General features: G+C 38.7%; 4 protein-coding genes, 1 long non-coding RNA gene and 1 pseudogene across 5 annotated transcripts; 4 read left to right on the top strand and 2 right to left on the bottom strand.

Annotated features, from left to right (window-relative positions):
• Positions 1-1,636: 1,636 nt before the first annotated feature.
• On the top strand, positions 1,637-4,759 carry LOC121806867 (tRNA (guanine(10)-N2)-methyltransferase homolog). The gene is made up of 6 exons (XM_042207037.1): positions 1,637-2,029; positions 2,178-2,389; positions 2,967-3,284; positions 3,388-3,462; positions 3,811-3,885; positions 4,028-4,759. Exons 1-6 carry the CDS (start codon positions 1,831-1,833, stop codon positions 4,559-4,561), a joined length of 1,413 nt encoding a protein of 470 aa, XP_042062971.1. The 5' UTR covers positions 1,637-1,830; the 3' UTR covers positions 4,562-4,759.
• A 3,348-nt stretch (positions 4,760-8,107) lies between these two features.
• On the top strand, positions 8,108-8,353 carry LOC121806869 (annotated as a pseudogene).
• Positions 8,354-9,017: 664 nt separating this feature from the next.
• Positions 9,018-10,123, top strand: LOC121806868 (peroxidase 43-like). Its single transcript, XM_042207038.1, has 3 exons — positions 9,018-9,377; positions 9,448-9,610; positions 9,714-10,123. Exons 1-3 carry the CDS (start codon positions 9,018-9,020, stop codon positions 10,121-10,123), a joined length of 933 nt encoding a protein of 310 aa, XP_042062972.1.
• A 1,700-nt stretch (positions 10,124-11,823) lies between these two features.
• LOC121810086 (15-cis-phytoene desaturase, chloroplastic/chromoplastic-like) lies at positions 11,824-13,607 on the bottom strand. Its single transcript, XM_042210982.1, has one exon. The coding sequence runs from the start codon at positions 13,483-13,485 to the stop codon at positions 12,046-12,048; it is 1,440 nt and encodes a 479-aa protein (XP_042066916.1). The 5' UTR covers positions 13,486-13,607; the 3' UTR covers positions 11,824-12,045.
• Positions 13,608-14,048: 441 nt separating this feature from the next.
• LOC121807439 lies at positions 14,049-16,133 on the bottom strand. Its single transcript, XM_042207675.1, has 4 exons — positions 16,004-16,133; positions 15,007-15,493; positions 14,862-14,921; positions 14,049-14,702 (listed from the first exon to the last, which is right to left on the bottom strand). The coding sequence occupies exons 2-4, from the start codon at positions 15,490-15,492 to the stop codon at positions 14,325-14,327; spliced, it is 924 nt and encodes a 307-aa protein (XP_042063609.1). The 5' UTR covers position 15,493; positions 16,004-16,133; the 3' UTR covers positions 14,049-14,324.
• Positions 16,134-22,814: 6,681 nt separating this feature from the next.
• Positions 22,815-24,505, top strand: LOC121809319. The gene is made up of 2 exons (XR_006052247.1): positions 22,815-24,161; positions 24,270-24,505. It is a non-coding gene; the product is annotated as an uncharacterized LOC121809319 (long non-coding RNA).
• The last annotated feature ends 989 nt before the right edge of the window (positions 24,506-25,494 follow it).

Genomic DNA, 25,494 nt, shown 5'->3' with positions numbered 1-25,494 from the left:
GATAAAATTAAAACCCGATTAGCCCGCACCCGATTAACCCGCGACCCGTTAGGGCTAGACCCGAAAACCCGATGGGCTGGCCCGAAAACCCGATAAAAATTCTATTATTCAATTTTTTACTCATAATTCGACATTTTATTGATTAATTTTATAATATAGATAACTAAAAAAATAACTTTCAATTTTATATTAAATATATAAATTATATATTGAATTTTTATTAATATAATAATATAAATAAATTAAAAACTTCAAATTCACTTAAAAAAATATTTAAATTTCTACAACATGCATTAAAATTTCTCGAAATATCTCAAATATTAGTATTTGATCATGTTTATGATTGAGTTTGACCATATATCTCAAATGTATCATAATTAAATATTTACATTTTATGAATATAACTAATTTTCATCGTTATTTATTGGATTGATTGCATGTTAATCTTATCGGTAGCAACCCGATTAACCCGCTGGGCTAGCCCGAAACCCGAGCTTTTAGGGTTAGGGTTGAACTTTTACAACCCGAAAAAATTCACAACCCGATTAGCCCGCACCCGATTGACCCGCAACCCGAGTAGGGCCGGCCCGAAACCCGATGGGCCGACCCGATTGACATCCCTAGTTGCATCGTCCGCACCATCGTCCGACGCGCCCACAGTGGCGGACGATGTCCTATCGTCCGCGCTTCGTCCGCGGACTAAGCGTAAGGCACGGACGACGTATCGTCCGTCGTCCGCGGAACCACAATGGCATCAGACGCGCAATCATCCGCCCCATTGTGGATGCTCTTAGGAGAGCACACGCAAACATGACGCATGAACCATAGATAATTCACGTGATTATTTTATTTGTGCTACATGACTCAAAATTTGTTAAACTAGGTGTCTTTTACATTTGGATAGGGTCATGTCCCAACTTCATGTTGTATTATCTATCCATTCCACTATTTATTGCATTAGTGCTTATTTTTGGATATAGATCATAGAATTGATAAGTTGAAACTTGTACTAAACCGATTCTTTAATTATTCATAATTTAAGATAAAAATGATAAATTTAAATATTTAGGATATATTCCATCCGTTCATGAAAAAAGAGTACACGACACATGTTTTAATAAGAAATTGATAGAGTAAGAGAGATGAGAAAAAGTTAAGAGAGAAAGATAAAAAAAAATTAGTATTAAAATACAAGAGAAAGTTTCATCTTTGAAATGAGACTATTTTTCATAGACACTAAAGATTACAAAATGAACTATTTTTCGTGGACATAGAATAATTTATAAGAAGTGTATTGGTGCCTAATATCACGAAACTTTCTAAAAAATAGTTTTTTCAACAAATTTTAAGCTTGACATATAATATCAAAAACTTAAATAGTTATTAAATATTTTCAAAGATGACAAAGTCCGGCTATATTAAATATAGATGAATAATCATATTTTCCTTCTATGAACTTTATAATCACATTATTATCATTTTTTAAGTTAATAAACACATCTAATTTAATGTAATTTCAAATTTATAAAAAAAATAAAATTTTAAAAAATTTCATAATATTACACGCCAATAATTCTTTATAAAATTATTAAATACTCCATGTAGTAAACAATAGAATAGTTGCTAGTAAAAAGAATTAAAAACAAAGATTTCATTTTCAAGGGTTTTGGGTCGGGTGGTTTTACCAATTTAGTGAACCACTTTTCCAACGCCCAACTCATACGCCGCCGTCCCTCCGCCGCCATCAACTTCAGATTTCCACACTCCCCACAAAAGTGAAAGCATTCAGCTTCATCCAAGCATTTCTCCCCCGATAAAAGATCAAACATCATGTGGTATCTATGCGTCTTCTACCACAGGTTGTTGGAGTACAGGAAAGCTGAGTTCGAATCCCTCGCCGGACTTTTCGAGGGCCGCAGCGGCGCCACCCATCTCCAATGGCTGCTGCCGGAGGACCACCATCCGGATTCGCCGTTCCATTTTGTCGATCTTCCATCCGAAGAGACGGCCCGCTTCATTGCCAATCGAAGTAATTACCTAAACCCCCAAAAAAACTTATCAATTGGAGTAATTAGCAATGCATTAACACAACCATAAATTTAAACTTTCGATTGTTGCTTTATTTTCTGTAATACTATGTTTTTTAGTGGTGGTTATTGAAATGGACGCTTTTGTAGGTATTCTTGTGAAGGGCATATACGAAATTTGGGGCGAAGGGCGGAGTTTTGAGGAACTGGAGGAGGCTGTGAGAAGTTATCCAGATGAACGGAAGACTCTCTACTTGAGTTCTGGCACCACATTCAGAATCACTGTTGAATGTTTTGGAAAAGCCATAAGCTTTCCCGAGCAAAACGAACGTATCCAGAAGTTAGCATTTGTTCCGTTTCAGGTCTGATTCTAATATTGATCACTCTTTAATCTTGGTGAATGAATATAATGCACAAGAGTTTTTGATGAATGCTCATTTAGTTTAAAGCACAACCAGCAGTGTTTGTCTTAAACAGTTCGAGGGGGCATGATCAATACGATTCTTATAGCCATAGGAGGTCTTCAGTCTGGAAAGTTGCAGTTTTGTCTCGAAAATTTTATTTGAAGCAGTTTGTTACAAGACCACGTTTGAATTTTTTGATGAGTTTCGGAATAGAATAGGTAGTTTGTGCCTACATATTTGATTGTGTTGTCTATTTGTACTCATTCATCAATACATGTCTATATCAATTCTGTGTTCCTTCTCTTGCTTTGGTCGTTGAAGAAGATAATGAAGTTATGAACTTCTACCTGTAATGACACGTGGTTCGAATTCGATTCACTAAAACATTAGCCTAGTACTATAAACCATTAAAAATTGTATTATAAAGTTATTTAGCAATCTGTTTGATAGCCATAGTACAGATCCCCTACTTAAGGTTTTTGAACTAAGTATTATATACCCCTATCAATATGTATTCATATGGACAATCTTTCAGGGACGGGTGAATCTACGGAGTCCTGATCATAATTTCTGTCTTATTGATAACGATGATTATGGAGATAAAAATGGGCTTCCTCCTGCGTCCCAAAGGAGGATCTTTTTTGGTCGGGAGGTAGGTGCTTCTGATAGGAAGATCTTGCAAACATATCAGCTAAAAAGCCGAAAATATCTTGGCCCAACTGCCATGGATGCAGAAATGGCCTTCCTGATGGCAAACCAAGCACAAGTCAAACCTGGAAAATTGGTTTATGATCCTTTTGTTGGTACAGGAAGTATTCTAATTGGGGCTGCTCATTTTGGAGCAATGACAATGGTTAGAAAATTTTCTTCGTGATCAGACTCTTCTGCAATAGTGCTATTCTTTTATTTATTAGATTGGTTTTATTGTTTCCACTTCACTGATGTACACAATTCAGGGTGCAGATATTGACATCCGGGTAGTGCGTGATGGCCGTGGTCCCGATTGCAATATCTGGAGCAACTTTAAGCAGGTAATATATTTTTTTTCTTTTTCTTCCGGTTCTTTCTGTTAACTTATGATAACTTGTCTGCTGAATCCTCTTTCTTCTATCATTAATAATTTTTTTTCTGCTTTTGTTATTTTCTTTTCTTCAATATTTCTTTCACACATTAGATAGTGAAACCTTCATATGTTTACCTAATATAGTTGATGCCTTGATGGTTAACGTTGTAGTTAAAATACGATTATATGTGGTGAATACTGAATACTGAAGAGTATGAATTGTAAAAATTGACTGAAATCAGTCATCAATTTCTGTACTTTGTCTGGAAGCACTGTTTGTTGTGTGAGCCTGACTACAAGTTTCATCGTGGTACAGTATGGATTGCCAATGCCAGTATCTTTATTAAGGGCCGACAATAATCTTCCCCCATGGCGTGCTGATTTAAAAGAGGTAACACTTTCGTGCCTCTGATTAAAATGTTTCTCATGTAATGCTTTTATATTTACCTTTTCTCCTGTAAAGGCATTGTTTATCGGTTGATTACCATTTGGTCAACTATTGTTTCCTTGTTTCTGAGCTTGTGATGTTTCAGATGTTTGATGCCATAATTTGTGACCCTCCTTATGGGGTTCGTGCGGGGGGACGTAAATCTGGTGGGCGTAAGCTCTTAAAAGGTGCTGTAGATCCCTACACAGTTCCAGACGATAAAAGGGTCGGCCACATACCTTCTACCGCTCCTTACAGCTTAGTGGAGTGCGTGCATGATTTGCTCGACCTTGCTGCTAAGATGCTCGTGATGGGTGGGCGTCTCGTCTACTTCTACCCTGTTCTGAGAGACGAGGATTCACCTGATCCAACCTTCCCAGAGCACCCGTGTTTCGAATCAGTCGCCACATGTGAGCAAATACTCAGCTTCAGATACAGCAGGGTCTTGCTAACCATGGTTAAAGTTGCGCCGTACACTGAAGAGATTGAGTCGGTGGCGAGGCTCAGACATTTGGAGTTCAAGGAAAACCACCTCAAGTGGTTAGAAGATGGCAACTTGCATTCAGCAGTTTTTAACCCTGCTGATGTAACAGGTGAGAAGCTCAGCTCCAAACCTAAATATAGGGGCAAATACGTCTAGCTCAAATATTTACATACATTGGCTTTGTAATTTTATTACTTTGTGATTTGTTTGTAATCTCATAGTAATGCTAATGGATTCTGTTAGGAAGTTTTGAAGAGGTGTGAGTGCTCTATAGATAGTCAGGACTGTTCTAATCTGATTCTGTACGGGAAACTAGTTCTTGATAGTAATTTGATTCCTAATTTTTAATTTTCACGTCTGATGGTTCAATTTAGAATAATAATTAGAGTAGTACAATTCTCACAATCGTATTTAGGTACTTATCAATTACATTTGTTCCATTTTTGTGGATATATTTAGTTTTCAATAATGTTAGGTAATAGAATTGAGAGGTTAATTAGTTTTAGTTCATTTCACAAAATCTAACCAATTTAATTCCATTTTTTTGTAGGTGAGGTGGAGAAAACAAACCGAACCGCTTTAATTCCATTTTTGTAGGATGTTTTTAGGTTCAACATCACCGAAAGTAGATGTGCCATTTTCAGTAAAAAAAATGCGAGAAAGAGATAGGTAGAGAGAAATATAATTAGAGGATTAGTGATAGAAACTAAAGATAGATATGGCAATTATCGTTAAACATATTGTCAATGGGAAAGTGGCACTGGCAATTGCACCTTTCATAACTGTTATTGGTAACAATTTTTCTGAGCTACTAAACACAGTAACACAAAATAAATTATACTAGTATATTATCTTTATTATTTTTCTACACATTCATAACTAAATCTTAGTACAATATTCACTCTACAAATTTTTTTAATAAAGAAAAGTGGGAAAACTAACAAGAGTTAAAGAAGAATCGAATATGTGAGTTCCTTAAAAGAAAAAAAGAAGTAAAATAGACAACAAACAAAAATAAAAGTAGAAAAATCATCAAAGAGTTAAGAGATAAGAAAAATCCTAATATAAAGTGCAAGTTGGGTGAAAAGACTTTGATGTCCTTTTTGGAGGGAAAATAGAAAGATAGAGTGTCTTTTATTTCTTTATTTTATTTTGAGTCTTCCAAAATATTTTTAGACATGCAAATAATTAATTAATTAATTTTTGAAGGCAAAAATAATTGGACAAATAATGATCAATAAAATGCTAGCTTCTTGAAGAAATTTTGAAACACATTTTAAATAGTGCACTATCATTAATTTTTTTTATAATTAAGTTATTAAATTTATATATTAATTAGCCTTATATTTGGATTAAAATTTAAATTGTGCTAGAGAGTATAGTTTGCCTTCCATTTATTTAGGTTAAAATTGAGATTTAATTCTTTATTGAAATACTTTTTTCTGAATTAATTCACATGTTAAACGACAACACAAATATGTAATGTTTACAATTTTCATCTTATATTCGCCTCTTATATTTATCTTTATTATTTAAAAATCTTATATGCCGTGCATAGTACGGGTGTTAACACTAGTTATATATACGCGCGAGCTCCTTCAAAAAAGGTAGAAAAATAGAAAAAGGAGGAAATAAAATCGAGCTCCTTAAAACTTTAAAGAGACTAGAATAATAGAAAACTATAGAAATGGGAAAATATAGAAATAAGATAAAGAAATTCTACAAAAATAACAAATCAGGTTCCTTAAATTAGCATTGGCCCTGGCTTTACACATTTTTCCCAATTTGAAGCCAAAGTCGGCGAAAACCAATAGCTTTGATTAAAAACCTAAATCGCCGATGTAATCCCACTTGAACCACGGTTCGGTTTTAGCAGCTTAGCTAAGAAAGAGAGGCGTATAAAAATCGTTCTTTTCTATATACCTAATCAGACAACAAGAATTATACAATAAAAAAGACATGCAGTAACCCAGTTCGACACTTGCGATTTATAACTACAATGCTGCCAATTTTGATTCATGCGATATAAATCTTCTGACAACTTTTCTTATTCCTATCTTTTTGACTTATGTGCATTAATTACTACTATAAAATGCTTCAAAATAATGTTTACCCCTTCACATTGTCACAAGTATTACTCCCTGCTTTGAATTGCTTTTACTCTATGTTAAGACAATTACTCATATGGATATATTCTTCACAATTCACATCCTGCCTATTTAATCAAAGGAAAAAAGACAATTATAATATTTCAAATTACAGAATATTCTTCACATCGGGCCTAATTAAGCAAAAGAAAAAAGGCAATTACTTAGAATACATCATATATGTTATCAATTTAAAAGAAAAAAAGACAATTATAATATTTCAAATTACAGAATATTCTTCACATCGGGCCTAATTAAGCAAAAGAAAAAAGGCAATTACTTAGAATACATCATATATGTTATCAATTTATTTTAAGAGTAAGGCCAAAAGAGACCTGAACATATCACGATTTTATGATTTTGGTGCTACACATTATTTTTTGAATTATTTGATCCCGAACAAATGGAAATGGATCAGATTTGATCCATTTTTTACGGAACTGTTTATTTTTAACGGTAACACTACTTAAATGCCATTTGACTATATTAATATTTCTAATTAATATATTTAATATTTTATAAATGAGAATTCCAGCTATATTGAACTTCACACTTCATCTTAAATCTGACACCGAGACAATCTTAACACTAGTAACAATTTAAATAACCAACAAATAATAAATTTCTCCACTCACCCTCAGAGCATCCGCAGCGGCGGGCGTCCCGGCGGACGTCGGACCGGTGTGCCGGACGTCCGCCATTAGGCGGACGCGGACGTCGCTTGCGGACACCGGAGTTCCGCGGATTTCCGATGACGTTCGCCATTGCGGGTTCCCGACGGACGTCCCGATTTTTATTTTTTTTTTTATAATTATTGTAGATGTCCGTCGGGATGTCTGTCATTGTGCAGTGGAATGTCCTTATGATGTGGCAGTGTAGTGGGACGTCCTTATGACGTGGCAAGAAGTGTTTTTGGAAAGTCCATCGGGATGTCCGTCTGGACATCCGTCCCACTGTGGATGCTCTCAGAATTACAACGGCCACCTCCCCCATAACCGCCACAGCTGCCGCCGCCATAACCACCACCGCCCTCACGACGACAATATCCATTGCCACCGCCTCCTCCATAACCACCACCGCCCTCCGTATCCACCGCTGCCGCCGCTGCCTCCGCTACCGCTGCTGCGAGACTGAGCCTCGTTGACGGTGATGCTGCGGCCGTCCAATTCCTGGCCGTTCAAACCCTCGATCGCGTCCCTCATCTACTACTCGTCTTTGAATGCCACGAATCTGAAACCCCTCGATCTCCAGATTTCACGATAGTTCACGATCTTCGATTCGATGACTTCACCAAACTAGAGAAGGCCTGGCCAAGAGACTGGTCAGTGGTGGCCCACACCAAACCACCAATGAAACGCCTATGCTCAACGTCAGGCCATTAATATTCAGAGATAAGAGAGGAAAAAATGTTGAATTAACCTCTAAAACCCCAATTCTAAAAACCCCAATTAGAAATACTAATCTAGTCAAATGAAACCCTAAAGAAGCCGCAACAGCAACATCTCCATTTGAAAAACCTTAATCTTCGATAATCATCTTGGCTTCGTAGGAAAAGATGTCGGTGGGAGAGCTTGCTTGCACCTATGCCGCTTTGGTCCTCCACGACGATGGAATCCCCATCACAGCGGAGAAAATCTCGACCCTGCTGAAGGCTGCGAGTTCGTCTGTTCAATCGTACTAATGGTGGCGTCGTCGCAGTCGCAGCTCCAGCTGCTGGTGGCGCCGCTGCCGCAGCTGCCCTGCCGTTGAGGAGAAGAAAGAGGAAAGTGACGACGACATGGGCTTTGGCTTGTTTGATTAAGTTTAGTTAAAGTTTTATTGATGATTTTGGGTTTAATTTATTTTAGATTTTCTTTTTATTAGTAGTTCATATGTTATTTTGATGCAGTGTTACTGCATATATCCATTGTGGTGCTCGATGTTGAGTTAATAGAAAGAAATATTAATATAGTCAAATGCCATTTAAGTAGGGTTGACCGTTAAAAATAAGGGTTCTGTAAAAAATAAACCAAATCTGATCCATTTCTATTTATTCGGGACTAAATAATTCAAAAGATAATATTTAAGATAAAAAATTATAAAATTGTCATATGATCAGAATCATTTTTGACCTCTACTCTTATTTTAAAATTCGTGTGAGTGCACTGTATTTCATGCGGTTATTCAAGGAGATATAAATGATAAATTAACGATATCAATGAAACAAGATGCAAGTCTTGAGGCTTCAATTGAAGGAACCTAAAGTCTTGACAACTCAATTACAATTACTGGTTATCTTTCTACATATAAAAGGCCACGATTTAATCCATTGATTTTTCTCCCCAATCCAACACATACCATCTCACTTCTTCTGTTCTTCGTCATTCTCCGTCTCCCTCTTAATCAATATAAATACATAGATAAGTTGAAGTTAAAGTAGAATGAAAATGGGTGGTTATAGTTATAGTACAATAGTTGGAGTAATAATGATGAGTTGTTTATTAGGAAAATCAGAAGGGAAGGTGCGCGTAGGTTTCTACAACAATAGCTGCCCCAACGCCGAGACCATAGTCCGCAGCGTAGTCCATCAATCAGCCATCTCCGACCAAAACAACCTCCCCTCGTTGCTCCGCCTGCATTTCCACGACTGCTTCGTCCACGGCTGCGACGCCTCCATTCTGATCGATAGAGGCTCGGAAGTGGACGAGAAGCGAGCCTTCGGACATCAAGGCGTCCGAGGCTTCGATGTCGTAGAGACCGCCAAGGCTCAGCTGGAAGCCGCCTGCCCCGGCATCGTCTCTTGTTCCGACATTCTTGCCATGGCTGCTAGAGATGCTGTTTTCCTAGTAACTTCTACTCCACCAATTAATTAATTCTTCTCTTTTGCATTACTCAATTATTTGATGATATTTTCAGTCGCAAGGGCCATGGTACGATGTGGAAACAGGCAGAAGAGATGGCTTGGTGTCGAATGTCACACTGGCGGCTCACATGCCTGATGTTGCAGATTCCATTCACAAACTTAAAGCTAAGTTTTTAGCTAAAGGCCTCACCGCCCAAGATCTTGTCATTCTTAGTGGTATTAATTCTCTCTATTTTTTGTGAGTATTATTATTATTATTATTATATTTGAAATGTTAATATGTATCAATTATACGGCCAATGAATGTGACATTTTGTAGGTGCGCACACGATCGGCACCACAGCGTGCTTCTTCGTGAACCAGAGGCTGTACGAATTTCCGGCCAACGGGGGCTCGGACCCGTCCATAAGCCCCGGCTTCCTGGGGGAGCTGAAGTCGACGTGCCCGAGAAACGGAGACGTGAACGTGCGTTTGGCGATGGACAGAGGCAGCGAGAAGGTGTTTGACAAGCAAATACTAGGGAACATAAGGAGTGGAACGGCTGTGCTGCAATCCGATGCGGCCCTCTATCAAGATGAGGCCACGAAGCGTGCCGTCGACTCCTATTTCGGGCTTCCTGGCCCGTCGTTCGAGGCCGATTTCACTGCGTCGATGATCAAACTGGGGAGGATTGGAGTTTGGACGGGATCTAAAGGCCAGATTAGGCGTGTTTGCTCCTCTTTTAATTGAATCATACAGTATTGGATAACACATACATAGTTGTTATTTTCACTTCTCGATGCTTTGCGCTTTACTACTATACTATATCATTGAGGTAATTGTGCTTAAATATGTGAACTTTTACTCAACGTGCTTTTGCATATGAACTATTTTCTCACGATAGTGTAAATTTTTTATAATTAATGTTATCACGACTAGCTTAATTATTAGTTCATGGGGTGTATAAAATTATACTTTAATGAACTGTCATATATTTAGACAAAATCCTTTAAGATTGGTATGGCTAGGGGGAAGCTTAGGTTTTAGAATATTTAATGATAAATTAAATCCTCATGCATGTATAATTGTATTTGTGTTGATATTGTCGAGAGAATGGAATAGGATAAAGAGAGGATTTTTGGCATTATTTGTCTGTGTATTTGTGGTGTTGCATGACATGCATTGGCCATTCAACTGTGGACGACACGTGAAATTTTTTTGTTTACAAATGAATTGCGAATATGATGAGACTATTCCTTTGCTTGGAGTATGTTAATTGTGAACATGTCAACACTTCTCATTAGCCTTCGAGCTATTATAATGTACAACTTCTCGTTGATGATTGAATTTGGCTGATAGTGTGTTTGTTTGCTAGTATTTTTCTTCTGCAGTAATTTTGTTATAAAGTTAATAAGACCGGATTATAATTAAATACTGGATTCTTGTATAGTATAACATTCACTCACAAAAATTTATTTTTTATTAACAATATTTCAACAACTTTTTCTTTTTATTATTTCACCAATTTTACATTGAAACTCGTATCGATCACTACCACGACTATTTTATAGACCGGAGATAGTAGTTGTTAACAAAATCCATTTACCTAATAGTGTTAGTATAATAATTTCTATATAAAATCGAGTTCGGATCAAATTTGGTGGCTCAAACTCTTGTACTCTCGTGTGCGATTGTCATATTAGAAGTGAGGGTTAGGATTGTTCACTATACATTAGTAAGGGCCATGCCCTGAAAGTAAAACAAACAAATATTTGATCTGGTTTGCCGGAAGAGATCACTTAAAATAAAATCCTAAAATACACTCACAACAAAATAAAATAATCTTATAAACATGAACAATTTTAATAAGTGATGGTGGAATTCATTACACATCTTTGTGAGTGCGTTTTAGGTGATCCCTTTTGCTAATTTGCATACATGCATGACCTAGTCAAGCATAATGAAATCACAAACAATAAAAACACAAAATATCAGGAAATCCATAGTCAATTAATGTTGCAGATGTTGGCTCGTCACTTGAGGAATTGCAATTGTTGTGAGCAATTCTTTCTTGAGTATCTCTTCTTTTTTGAAAATTTTCATATGATGTGAAAAACTGCTCCCAAAGTTAAAACTGAAATTCGTGGTCTCAACGTACTTCACAACACTTGATCGGACCGAATATGGGCACAAAGCCATCCGATCAGGTCGAAGTCTCCGGCCAAATTCATGCAAACCGGGACGTTCACCCGACCGGTTAAACTATGGGAAAAAAGTGTCTCAAACTAGGCAGTTCATCTTGCCGGATAGGATGCTCGGCACAAAGCCAACCAGCCAGATTGGGTTGGGCATTCTGTCCCAAACTAGATATAGTTTCCAAAACTTTTCCTTTGAACTTGTTCTCATCTTCAATCCAACCTTCTTATTTCCACTATCTGTGATAGTTATACAAAACTTTGCTTCTACAAATTATAGTCACTCTTTACAAAAATCCATCTTGTTATTATAAATGTTCAACACATATACTACAAAATATATACAATAAAAATCGTTTTTCACATTAAACAATGCCCTCCCTAACCCGGAGGAAAGAGAGGTTCGTCAGCGCCTGCATTTGTCGTCGTCGCCACCCCATCCCATCCCATCCGCCTTGGAGAAATCACAGTGGAAGATCAAAGTCCAACCGCCGCTCGATCTTTCAACAGGGCCTCGACAGCCCTCCTCCCAGAGAGCAACGCCCCATCAAACGTCGCATGTGTCACATAATCTCCACACACATACAGCCCCCCGCCCTTCACCCTCACCCTCGCCTCCTTCAACAAATTCGTCGGCGGCCTCTGGTTCGGCTGCGCAAACTCCACCCTGTACATCCTCAGGTACTTCCACCACCCCACCGCCGCCTCCCCGAACCACCCTGCCAGCTCCTTCACCACCCGCTCCACCAGCTCCTCCTCCCTCACCTCGCTGTACAGCCCGATCAGCGACACCGACACCAGTGCCTTCCCCGGGGGAGCGTAAGAGGGGGCCACATTGCTCGCCAAGAACATGTTGTTCACTATGCCCCGACCCGACCCGTTCAGAAGCAGAACCGGCTCCTTCACCGGAACCTTGTCCTCGTCAACCGAGAAATACAGGCAAATTGTGCTTCGCGCCGGCAGCTTCGCCTCTGTTTTTCCGGTTAGAATGCTGGCGGCTTCGAATTCTTCGATTGCGAGTATCACTCCGAGATCGCTCCTCAACGACTCCCCGCTTTGTAGATTCACGACTATCCCCTCCTCAGACTCGTGATCGATTGAAATTACCCTAGAATTCAACACGATTGAGCTCGGATTCAGTTTCGCGGCCAATTGCTCTGGGATTGCGGCGATGCCGTTTCTCGGGAGAGTGTTGTCGCCGAGCGCGAGGCATTTGAAAACGAAATCGAATAATCTGGAAGTAGTTTCGAGCTCCCTGTCGAAGAATATCCCGCCAAAAAAGGGGCGGAAGAAGCGGTCCAGGATCGAATCGGAGTACCCGATGCTCCTCAGCAGTTCAATCGTCTCCACCTCATCGGCTGTCAGAATATCAAAATCAGACTTGCTCAGAACCCTAATTATCGTCAGCGCGATTAAAAATTTGTCAATCAGAGAACCGATCGGATTCGCGAGCGACTGGAGCGAATCGGAGAAATGCCGCCGGGGATCCGCAACGGTGTGGAAGCGGCCGCCGAAGAACACCTTAGCGCCGGAGTAAAACCGCTGGAGATCGAGGGCGTCGTAGTCGAGAAGCTTCCGAGCTTCGGGATATGCCGTGATGAAGATCTGGAAGCCGCGATCGAGAGTGAAGCCGTCGACGAAATCGGTCCGGACGCGGCCGCCGACGGCGTCGGAGGCTTCGAGGAGGAGGAAAGGGATGTTTTCGGCCTGCAGATGAGTCGCAGCGGCTAAGCCGGCGAGGCCGGCGCCGATAACGATGACGCCGGTCTTATCGGGGGATTGGGAAGGAGAGGGGGGTGGATTGAGGGGGGAGATTTGCGATGGAGTGGAGTTGGGAGGCCTGAAAGATTTGAATTTGGAAGAGGTAAAATGGATTGGGGAAGAAAGCGGGAGGGAAGAGAGCAAAGCGATTGACATTTTTTGTGTGAGTTGGATTTGGATAAGGATTTGGTGATCAAGCTCTCCATAACCATTCTTCAATATCCAGATATTCTTTTGAGTTTTTCCAAAATCCAATTTTTGTTTGCTAAGCTCTAGTTTAAAATGAGTAGGAGTACAATTTTTAAGGTCAGGTCAATACTCCGGTTTGAATTTAGAATAATCAAGTCATGTTAAATAGTACTCCGAAAGTATAAATACTAGAGTTTCATGGTTACATAAAATTACTGGTTCTATCCGAAACTAGACCAATAAATGGTTTATAATATGACCACGGTCAATGATAAGCTCGTATTTGGTCGGTTCAATTATTAACCAAATTGATCAGTTGATTAATCGACAATCTAAATTCCAAAAACATATCATTTGAACCGTACAAAAATATATATACTCGATATAGTTGAAGGACATGTTTGAAAGACTCACCACTCTTTTGCTATAATAGAGTTGTTTGATTGTTGTTGATATTAGTGGTAAGGTATGAAAGCTGACTTGCAATATGTGAATAGCCAAGGTATAATATGAGGGTGTGGATGACATAAACAAGCTTGAGCTAGAAAGTATTCTAGAGTGGATACACAACACCCCTGATACATTGTTTTACATGATTCAACTACAGCACAATCAGGTTACAGTTTTGTTGTTCCAAGGCCAAAAAGTTTTAAGTACAGTAAATGCCTCATCACTCAGTAAACAGATCACCACACTTATTCACAGACCACAGTAAGTAACTAGGAGTTACCAATTCAGTGTTATCAGCAATAGCAGCCATATTCATCCCATTCATTCACTTGAACAAATGGTTGGATCACCATGAATCAATCAGCAGAGTCGGGGCAAATCTCGACAAACACAGGCAGCCTCTTCTTCGCCTTAGCCCCATAGAGCACATTTGCAATATAAGCATCTACATCTTCCTTGGATGGGCTCTTTTCCACACAAGGCAAAGTGATCTCAATCCCATCACTCTCAGGAGTCCAATCCGAGTAGAGCAGTGTAGTGACTGGGATCGCCCTAGTTCCCGAAACTCGTTTAGCTGGGATTGGTGATGCAGGGAATGCCATATCAGGTGACAGTGGAGGCAATGAGAAGGCCTCCACTTCTGCTGAGGCCGCATTGACTCGGCTGTTTCGGTTAAACTTAGAGCTATATGGCGATGGGCTTGATCCCTCGAAACTGCTGTTCAATTTGGAGATCTATGCCACAGGAAAATTGCAAGAACGTACCAAAAACATACAAGAAACCATGTGCTATATAAAAATCACACCCAAATCAATGGTTATCATCACCCGAGATTACTTAATTACTCGTTGATGGTAAGAAATGACTGAATAGAGGGTAGGTTAGCTATGTACCTCAAGTTTGATCTTGCCTGAGAACCGATGGTGGCGCAGCTCCTCTTTGCCGTGTGCAAACTGTTCCAATTGAAACCAAAATTTATGTGAGCACTGTTAAATAGTTACTTGATGTGTGCATGTGTGTGTGAGATAGGGGAGAGACCTGGCATTCCGAACCAAATTGGCATATGCGAGAAGTCTCCCAGTAATGACAGAGCCTGTTCTTATAGGATTTGATATTTTCAACCCTGGCACGTCTACCGCCGCTCCCCGACGACGAAGATGAAGCAGTCGAATTCGATTTCCCGAAACTGCAATTGACAGAATTTGATGACATCAAAGGCAACCTCAATCTGGCTTCACCGCTGCTGCTGTTGGACTTAGGCACCGAAATCCCATCCATGACAATCACGTCTTCCTCAACCTTGACCGGCGTGACGAACACCGGCGAGGAAGCGCCTCGGGCGGCCGGATCGACTGAACGCAGGAACTTCATCAGCGGAGACGGAGAATCTGAACTGTCTGATGCGTACGGATCAAACAATGACCTAGAGCGTCGGCTGCCGGTCATATTCATCAAGGTGATCGGCGATAAGACGCTGGAATCGAACTTCGGACCCTTGGTATTGCGCTTGTTCTCCAAGTACATTCTATGCATTTAAATTTGAAATAAAAAACACATGAACATCAGCAAAATTTATCAAGAAAGACTTGCGTTGTTGAACAGAGCAGACCGCTGATTTCCGACTCCGTAAAGAAATTTAAAATATTTACAGAGATATAATCCAAAAATTACGCGAAACAACAGCAAAAAACACACCGAGAACTGAATTACAAATTCAGGAAATAAAATTAGCTACAGAGGTTAAACCTAAAGTAATTTCAATTCCGGCTCGGCGATGCGAATACGCGCCAATTCTAGGTTTCAAAATCGCAAAGAGAGATTAGGGGATGATTTTACGAAATACTAATTCAGCAGAGCAATCGAAAACTCAGATGAGCAGACACAATAGTATAATCGTTAAGCAATCGGACTGTATCACAGGAAAATTGAGTCAGAACTGAAATATCAAAATGAAAAAACTCGAGTTCTGATTTTATCAGCCGGCGCAGGAAACATAAAACATGAATGAAATAGCACCATCAGAGTTAAATCACACCTGAAGACGAGAACTTTTTCTGTATCCAAGGTAACGCGTTGATCGATCGAAGCAGAATCCGTGAAACGAAGATGAAATCTGAATTTAGAGCGAATCAATGAGCTTCGTTTTCCTGCGCATATTTGAAGGAGAGAAATATTTCCGCCCAAAATATTTAAATACTGAAACGCATTTATAATGCTAGAACCTAGTGCTGCGTAGAAATACAATTGTTTGACCAGGATCGAATTAGTTACTCTCCTTCCTTCGAGCATCTGCATTTCTTTTGGAACATTAAATGTTTAATGTGTAAAGTGTGCATTGTTGATAAAATAATTAACTGGGAATAAAATATATAATCAAAATCTCATATTATTAAACAATTGGTCATTTTCGTTGGGGCGTATGGAGTATTATTTTCTAATTTTCATCTTTCCATAACCAAAATCTCACTTGGCCAATGTATGCTTGAAACAGAATGATTTAGCATCTTCTCTAATCTCGTATTACATAGACTTGCTGGAGTTGAACTTCCTGTGGTTATGAAGTTGAATGTTTTGAGGGACTGCCTTTATTTGTAATACACGTTAAACGAAAAATTCATCATCTGATTGATGAAGGAATACCATGTTAAGGAATTTTGGACAGTAGAATATCAGATTAGTATTGATTTTGATAGTATTCATATGGATGTTTTAACAATCAAAGTTTTTCTAAAATGGTGACGTTTTGATGTTTGTGGAAGGGATGCACTCATCTATTACTCCAAAAAGACGAGAAATATAAGTAGGTATGCTTATGGATGCAACTTTAGAGGATGAAATTGGCTATCTATGCCATGTCCTAGACTTTCTTTACTCAAAAGTTTCGGAGTTGAGAATGTGTTCTAGCAAGTATATATGGGCGTGCCGTTATTATGTTAACTCGGCATGCACAATTATTTTGCTAAATTGTTCCTGTTGCCCTGAATCATGAACTAATTTGACGAATTCTTCGATTATTGTATACCAATTCTGTTAATGGGTTAAATTTCAGTAAATCATTGTAGATGCATGCATCTGTAATGGATTGCTTGTCTTCCAATTTGAATCGGATGAAAACGTAGACATGAAACTCAAGTATTGTGATTTGTTCCATGAAGAATTTTTTATTTGCCATAAGAATAGTTCTCCAGTCAGAATTTTTTAATCTTTTTGCATTTTTTGAAACACTTATAAACCTAAAACCCTAAAACATTAAATATAATTATATTCATAAATATAGTTACTCTCTCCGTCCCATAAAAATATGTGCATTTGAAATGACATGAAAATTAATGCATAATTGGTAAAGGAAGAGAAATGAGTAGAATGATAGTTAAAGTAGTGGTAGTGCATAGTGTGACCCACATTATTATTAATGTTTAAATGAGCTGTAATAATAGGTCACTGTGGTATTAATTGTAAATAAATTTATGTACATGGATAATGAGGTGTGACAACTTTCCATAAATGAGAAATGACTATATTTTAGAGGGACAGACAAAAATTGAAAGTACACATAAAAATATACTTTTATGCGACGAATGGAATATATCAAAATATAAGTATATTTATGAAATTTATGAAATATGTAAAATCAATACGGTAGTTGTGATTTAATGTTTTAGGATTGATGGTGTTTGAGTGTAATTCTTATGATGTGTTCATAATAAATTTTTAAAAATAAAGTAGGCTTAGTTCAAAATAATTTATACAGTAGTATTTAAATAAATATATTAAGACAAACTATTGATAAATATGGTGTTATGGCACTGAAAGTTGTGGCTTGCTCAAGTTGGATTGTCGGTGTTATGGCACTGAAAGTTGTGGCTTGCTCAAGTTGGATTGTCGTTGTGGCTTGCTCAAGTTAGATTGTCGAACTGATCCGGCTAGCCAATTGTGTGCCCTTCTACCTATGAGGACAGGTTAGTGATCCAGTGGATATTTGGCCTGATCAACTCAACCTACTCCTACTCGAGTGAGATGAAAAGAAGACTCGAAAGCGCGCTTTCAAAACCTTAACCCATAATACTATTAACTAGTATAGGGAAGTAAGGATCGATCCCACATAGATGATGTGTTTGACATTTGCTTGCGAGACACGGAATGGGAATGACTGCTGCCACGGTTTCTAGGGGTGGGTTTAAGTTAACTACGGGACTTGATGAATTGAAACTACTCAACTGATCAACTCATGAAAGCTAAACCGTCTACTTGATCAACTTAACTGAACTTTCCATAAATAGACAAACAGAATAAACAGGGGATTGTCATGTCCCCTGCAAAGTGTGCGATAATGTAAAACGTTTTTAACAACTTCATTTTCTTCACAAAATCAACATGGAAAACAGAGTAGAAGAAAACAGATCCGAGAAGCTACTGAGGACGAAACATCAAAACAACTCATAAAATTAAATCTACTCCTAAAATATAAACTACGACTATGTAAACAAGAAACTACCCCATACTCATGCAGAAATAAAACAGTAGCTACCAGATCTAAACAGAATCCTTAATTGAAAACTCAGATTTGACCAAATCAACATGAAATAAAACACTTGAGTTGAGATGTGCAACATAAAACATAAATCAAGACAGATCGGAAACAACACGCACGAAAATAGAACACATCAGCTGGAAATGAAAACATAACTTCAAATCTACTAAATCAAACATCAAAAGTCGATAACATCCAGAAATGAACTACAAAAGTAGGAAATTGTTTCATCACCCCTTCTCGGAGTGGAATAATAGAACCGAAAGATTAAAACTAAATAACAACACCAAAACGCCAACAACACTAAACTAGAACAAGACCAAGTGTGTGTGTGATGAAAACAGGAAGATGAAGTGCTTGGAGCTCCCAATTCTAGCTCTAGAAGAGAGCCGAAAACTAATGAGTGACACCGATCGAAGCTCCCTTCCTTCCCCCTTCTCTATGTCCATTTATAGGAAGTCGTGAGGTCTGGATCCTTAGAGCATTTGTTCTTTGAAAGGCCGTCTTTACCCTTTGCCCTTGAGGATTTTTCTTGTGCGATGCATTAGTCTTCTCATTGGTTGCTCCGCTGCGTGTCATTTGCTTTAACTTGATCCATTTTTGCAGTAATTTGGCTCCATCTACTGATCCATTCGTCCGCCCAGTTGATTAACTCAGTTTCTGAACATGACGGACCTTTACACACATCTGGCTCAAAATTGGACGTTAGTTTACAAAATTTGATGCAATTTTAAGGTAGGAAACATGCGTGAAATGAGCCTAATCAAACTGCTCACACTTAACACATACTTGTCCTCAAGAATGAAATAAAAGAAAAAGAAAAGAGGCACGTTTCAACGCGTGGTTCTTATTGCAGACAACATAAAACAAACGTAACTACGTAAGGACTTAGAAAGGAAAAACATGTATGTAAACTAAATATGAAAGTTCTCATTATATTTTTAGATTCCAGAGACGAAATTGTGCAAATAAACCTAAATTTAGTTCACGAAAGATACTCAGCTCTGCAATTTCTTTCATTTTCTTCCGTCTGATTGAAGAGCAGATAAGCATTCCATTTCTGATAATGAAGCAAGATTTCTTCAAGAACCTACCATCAGAACTCACCATCAACATCCTCTCACGGCTCCCTCTCCGAAGCAAATCAATCTGCAAATGCGAGTGCAAACCATGGCTCAATCTGATCGAGTCCAGCGATTTTGTCAAATCCGAAATCAAAACCCCACCCGCCCTAGTTCTGTTGATGCCGGAGACGAGTAACTCAACTCTGTGAACCCCATTTTGGAATTTGAAGACGAAGACGAAGAAGCAGATCTGGAGAGCTATGCTCTTGATCTTCAATTCCGCCACCTCACAAATATTGTTATCTCTCGTGAAAACTCAGTATCATTATATCGAGCTCCGCAAACTAATGGATTGCTTCTTGTAGACTTACAAACAGAGCGTCTTGTTTACATAACCAATCCTCTCACTCGTCAACATATCAAGCTCTGCTTTCCTCATGTATACATACATGACCATTTGTTGAATTTTGGATTTTGTGCGTGCAAAATTAGTGGGCGATATAAGGTAATCTGTATCAATGGGGGCGCTTCCAACGCTCACCTTGTATACACCCTCGGAACAGGAGCATGGAGGCGTGTTGGAGCTGTCCCCGCTTCTGGTTGCACATTTTCTTACCATGCATGCACTTTATGTAATGGCAACCCCCATTGGGTAGTATATGATTCAACTCAAACCTTATGGATATGTTGTTTTGATGTTGAAACAGAATGTTTTAACATCTTCTCTGCCATTGCCGATGATGAACTTATTGTTGATGATGAACTTCCTTTGGATGTGAAGTTGAATGTTTTGAGGGGCTGTCTTTCTTTGTCTTACACATTAGACAAAGAACTCGTCGTCATCTGGTTGATGAAGGAATACCAAGTCAAGGAATCTTGGACCATGGAGTACCAAATTGTTATTGATTTTGATTATGATTGGAGTTACTTAAATATTTGTACATTCAAAATTTTCAAAAATGGTGACTTGTTGATGTTTCTGGGAGACACGTGCGTCATCTACTACTCTTACAGGATGAAAACCACGCAACAAGTCGGTATACTTACAGATGAACTTGCCTATACCATGATTTATACTCCTAGCCATTTCTCACTCAAGAATTTCGGAGGTGAGAATGTGATCTCGTTCTAGTTCATAATGTTATTCTACATATGTGATTTGTCATTAAATATGGACGTGTCTGTGTCGAGGGTTTCTTTATTATGTAGTAGTATTTGGAAATGATGTTATCATGCCGACCTATTCCGCCTAGCTGGTATATATATAGGTGCACGAGTGTATTTTGCATTGTAATGAGTAGCTAAATTGTTCCCGTTGCCTTAGCATGTGAATCGTGAATTAATTTGATGAATTCTTCGGTTATTCTAAACTTCCATTCTTGTCAATGGGTTAAATTTATGTAAACTGTTGTACATGCATTTATGATGGATTATTTCATTTTATATTCAAATGTCTCTTTAACTTGGAGTTTGGATGAAATCGTAGAAATGAAACTCGAATTGTGACTTGTTCAAAGAAGAACTTTTTATTGAAATATTGAGTTAAGTGTTTTGGATTTGAATTTGAGACTTTTGTTTATAGATTTGAGACTTTTGATTATTACCCATAAGAATAGTTCTGCAATCATGATTAACTTTTTGCTTTGTGTTCAACAAGCTGAAGTTTTACAATAGTTGTAGACTGAACTTGATGTTTAAGATCTAAAATTGATCTTGTTCTAGTTCAAAATGTTAGTCTATATGTGTTTCGTCGTCATATATGATAATGTCTGTTTCGAAGGTTTCTTTATTATGCGAATATATTCCATTATTTTGGCAAGATTTCCATGCGTAACTGCTGCATCCTTCAAACTATTCTCCCCTTCTACCACTTTCACGTATAGGTTCATTGCATTCATGGACGAAGCCTGGTCGGCCGTATCCAACTGTCAACCACCCTTCGACACTTGCATTCCCCTCCGGCGTGGATGAGTATTAGACGGCTTGGTGATCGGTTCCTCAATGAAGTGACCATTCTTTTGGTCCGCAATTGTGGCGACCACATCTCCCTAGTGCTAGTGAGTGTAGTTATATCGTGACTAAGATAGTCTTAGAATAAAGAGATAAAACATAACAAATAAGTCAAACTCGAAACATTAATTCCGAAGGCGAATATGGTACACGGTCAAAATAAAATCAGAGTAAAATAACCGGGTTCATAAACTCCTAGTACAAAGTCCTATTGCAGCGGAAGAGACCAAGGCAAAGTAGCATGTGTGAAGACACACTACTTTGGGCTACCTATTGCTACTTATTAAAAACCGTTACTCAACACCTTCGCCTCCTCGTTCACGCTCAACCTGCACATTAGAAAAGAAACATGCAGGGCTGAGTATTTAATATACTCAGTGGACATAGTGCCAAAATATACGTTTCATTTAAATTGACAGCCACAGTTGAGTGAACACGAGGTTTTATTTAAAAGGTCCGAGTCACTAAAATTTCCTTAAATTTCATAAAATTGATTGCGCAATCACATAAACATAAATACCATATCTGAACGTATGTGAACCGGGAATGTGGCCACATTCCACGACGGTCACTGGACCGGCCGACTCAAAAGCTAGCTCACGGTCCCCATATGTGTACACTAGTCCGAGTAGGGTTTGCTGCCCTACTAGGACCCGAATTCAATTTAACATGATTGACATAGCCAAGCAAATATGTAATCGTAAAAAGCAAAACATGGCATGACAAACAAGTTAGAAAAGATTCGCATATTCATACTAAAATCACGTTTTGAAAAGAATGCCCACCTCAAAGCTATTTCCTTAGCCGAATAGTTTCTTGATTTGGTCTTAAACGACGTGCGAAGACGCCGCTTTAGAAAAAAATAAAAATACTTAATTAGGCTTAAGAAGCCAAGTAACTTAACGTGAATGCATTTCTAAGTGCGTGGTCATCTTATTCTTTTTTTTTTTTATTTCCTAGGAAAGTCCTTGAGCATTGATTTATTTACATCCGGAGATTTAATCACTTATGCGAGTCACTGATAAAATTCATTACTTCGATCTATTTATTTATGAAGAGCAGACGTTCACCCATAAGTTGATTAAACGATCTAAAAAAAATCGTAGGCTAACTAATTAGTCCAACGAAAGTCATATAGTTAGATAAGAGTCCAATCACTTAATTAACATGGCCCAAACTCCACTTAATTTATTCATTGGCCCAAAACTAATTAAGATGGAAAGGCCCAAGAGCCTAACATAATCCCACCAAAACCATCGGTCTCTCTCATTCTTCAAAAAAAAAGTAAATTCCCACATTTAGGATATAAATCCCTAGATCCCCCTTTCTCTCGGCGAAATCGCGCCGTCAGATCCTCGGCGTCACAGGGTCTCCGGTGACTTGTTCTAGCACCCTCCGTCTCCGTCCAGCCCTCTCTTGGATTCATCGCCAGAATCGGTTCACTTCACTGCGGCATCACAGTGTGTCGCCGCCGTCGTCGCACATCACCGGAGCTCGGCGGATTCGCGCCGTCGGAACTGGGGAGGTGTCGCCTCCTTCCGCGCGCACAGCTCCACCGCCTCCGTGACTTCCTCCATTTCTCTCGCTGAGTTCCATCCCAAGGCGACACTGCGCCAGAACAGCCGCCGCCGTTGGCCGTGCACAGGCGGCGGTCTTGCTGCTGTCCTAGAAACTCCGTCGCCGCCGGCAGTCAAGTGTGCGGCGTCGACTTCGTCCTCTGATGACCGAAGTCAGTAGCTGCCGTAGCGGCGCCTCTCCGTTTCTCAACCGACTACCAAGCTCACCTCCTCAACTCTCAAGCTAAGTCACCCCCCATCTTTAAATTTTATCATGTTGAGAGTTGGATGAAAGGGGCAGTAGCACATTTATTTGGTTTGGGTAAGTTCTTAGATTAGCATATTTTGGCTTGCTCGATTCTTGTCTAAACCAAGAGTTTTTGCTCACTGAAAAGAAAGTTGGTTTCATTGAGTAATTGGTCTCGGCTTTGGGTTATGAGCATGTGAAGATTTCTCTGGTTCGGTGTTCATCAGTGTACATGTTTAAAGAACTTAGGGATTTAAGTTGGTATGGAATGTTTATTTACTACTAAGCATGAGACTGTTTCTAGTGTGGCTCCAGTTGTTTATACTTTATGTTGTGATGTCCTTATCACTATCATGCTGTGATTCATAGTATGAGGTTCTACTACATGATGACAGGACATATTATTTGAGCTTGAAAGGGAGGTGGAGGTTACCTTCTTGATAAAGCAGTTCCTAACAGCAAACTTTCCAACTCTTGCTATTTTGCTGGAAGATTTTTTTTTCTAGTATGTGGGAGGGGGTTTGATGCGAATGAAGGGTTTTCCTTTATAAGCAACCAGTGGTGTACTTGGGAGAAATTAATGGCTGCCAAAACTCTTTGTTTTCTCTTTACTGAAAATCCCTGTTGTGATCCTCACCCCTCCTTTTACATAACTGCAGTTTGGCTCCATATGGGTACTTAGTACTTAGTAAATAAATGAAAATGTCTGTTGTGGAAGGTTCATAGGCATAATGCAGGTGCTGCAATGAGAAGTGGAGGTTGCAGGATTTGACTTACTCTCTTTGGTGAGCCTTTGGTCTCTTATTGTAAGAGAAGGGTTGTTTCTTTTCTTCTAATGGTAGTTCTTTAATTTCTCTTGTTCCTTAGTCATCAAACTTGTTTTTATCTTGCAGGTGGGGAAGGTGTCTTGGCTGCTATTAGGCTGACAGCTCCCCTCCAACAGGCCGAACTAACAGGCCTCGAAATGGGTGTGACTTGGGCTTGCACGGACTAGGCCCAAAAGCATTTCTATTTTCTTAAATTCCTTCCCATCAACCTATGTGTAAAAAGAATGATGTAAGTAGAGAGTAGTTTGATATGTAATTAAACTTTCGAGTTCAGAAATGTAACCTTATATTCTTTCTTGTCATTTATTGTATCTAATACATATATACGTAATTGTTTTAGTCCGATCGACACCCTTCAATTTAGTAAACAGGCAAAGTCATCGACTAATATTTCTGCTTTGAAAGTAAATAGAAGTAACCAGCATTCCTCTAGTTCGAAATTAAACGTAAGGAAAGGGTAATAAAAGAGCGGATATTACAACAATTCCTTGATCTTCCATCTCCTTTTGATACTCCAGATCGGAATCAATTTCCTCCATTGCTCCTGCTAGTAATAGTATGTGAAACACGCATTCTTGTATTGTATGTGTTTTCTTTGAACATGCATTCAAGGAATGCATTTACACTCTTTTTGCAAACTGAAAAAAAGTTCCCCTTCTGGAAACCTATATTCCATTTTCTACCCAATTGAGAATTTTGCCCACTACGAAGCACCTATGATAAAAATGGTCACAATAAATTTTCTATGTAATTTCTACTTAAGAGTTTTTGAAAATCATTAGAAAGGTTTGTGTAATCACACAAGAAAGAAAGAATGAGAAATTGAAATGATACCAAGTTAGATAAACAGAACAAAGTAATTAATTTATATTTTGAGACATCAGAACTATAGTAACTGCTAACTATTACCACATTCCTTTAAAAATAGAAATTATTTATATTTTGTTCTGTCTCTTAAAAATAGAAACTTTCTAAACTTTTTATTTTCAAATTTGAATATCTTTATCAGAATTGTGACTTGTTCAATGAGGAATTTTTTTATTGGACTATAATACTACTTTGGTAGAGATAAAAGGACATGTAGATGACTCTCATACAATGATACAATACAACAATAGTTCAGCTTAATGTATGACAAAATGGTCCATGTACAGATTTTGCAATTCTTCTTATGTGAATAGGGAGATGAAACTTCACTTCCGGCCGCTTGTTTCGGTCTGTGGAGATGAAACTTCACTTCCGGCCGCTTGTTTCGGTCTGTGGTTTGCCCTTGACCTCAACCTCCTGTGTC

This window comes from Salvia splendens, chromosome 6 (genome assembly GCF_004379255.2).
Source record: "Salvia splendens isolate huo1 chromosome 6, SspV2, whole genome shotgun sequence".
Classification (NCBI taxonomy): Eukaryota; Viridiplantae; Streptophyta; class Magnoliopsida; order Lamiales; family Lamiaceae; genus Salvia; species Salvia splendens.
The sequence above is the reverse complement of the archived record's forward strand: the minus strand, read 5'-3'. Positions and strand labels throughout refer to the sequence as shown.

What these genes read in the sequence shown, in the direction of transcription:
- LOC121806867 (XM_042207037.1), top strand. Translation starts at nt 1,831, where the DNA reads ATGTGGTATCTATGCGTCTTCTACCACAGGTTGTTGGAGTACAGGAAA. An exon ending in ATTTTGGAGCAATGACAATG is followed by an intron (nt 3,285 to 3,387) that starts GTTAGAAAATTT and finishes TACACAATTCAG; the next exon opens with GGTGCAGATATTGACATCCG. An exon ending in TCTGGAGCAACTTTAAGCAG is followed by an intron (nt 3,463 to 3,810) that starts GTAATATATTTT and finishes ATCGTGGTACAG; the next exon opens with TATGGATTGCCAATGCCAGT.
- LOC121806868 (XM_042207038.1), top strand. Translation starts at nt 9,018, where the DNA reads ATGATGAGTTGTTTATTAGGAAAATCAGAAGGGAAGGTGCGCGTAGGT. An exon ending in CTAGAGATGCTGTTTTCCTA is followed by an intron (nt 9,378 to 9,447) that starts GTAACTTCTACT and finishes TGATATTTTCAG; the next exon opens with TCGCAAGGGCCATGGTACGA. An exon ending in AGATCTTGTCATTCTTAGTG is followed by an intron (nt 9,611 to 9,713) that starts GTATTAATTCTC and finishes GACATTTTGTAG; the next exon opens with GTGCGCACACGATCGGCACC.
- LOC121810086 (XM_042210982.1), bottom strand. Translation starts at nt 13,485, where the DNA reads ATGTCAATCGCTTTGCTCTCTTCCCTCCCGCTTTCTTCCCCAATCCAT.
- LOC121807439 (XM_042207675.1), bottom strand. Translation starts at nt 15,492, where the DNA reads ATGTACTTGGAGAACAAGCGCAATACCAAGGGTCCGAAGTTCGATTCC. An exon ending in AATTTGGTTCGGAATGCCAG is followed by an intron (nt 14,922 to 15,006) that starts GTCTCTCCCCTA and finishes CAATTGGAACAG; the next exon opens with TTTGCACACGGCAAAGAGGA. An exon ending in CAGGCAAGATCAAACTTGAG is followed by an intron (nt 14,703 to 14,861) that starts GTACATAGCTAA and finishes CCTGTGGCATAG; the next exon opens with ATCTCCAAATTGAACAGCAG.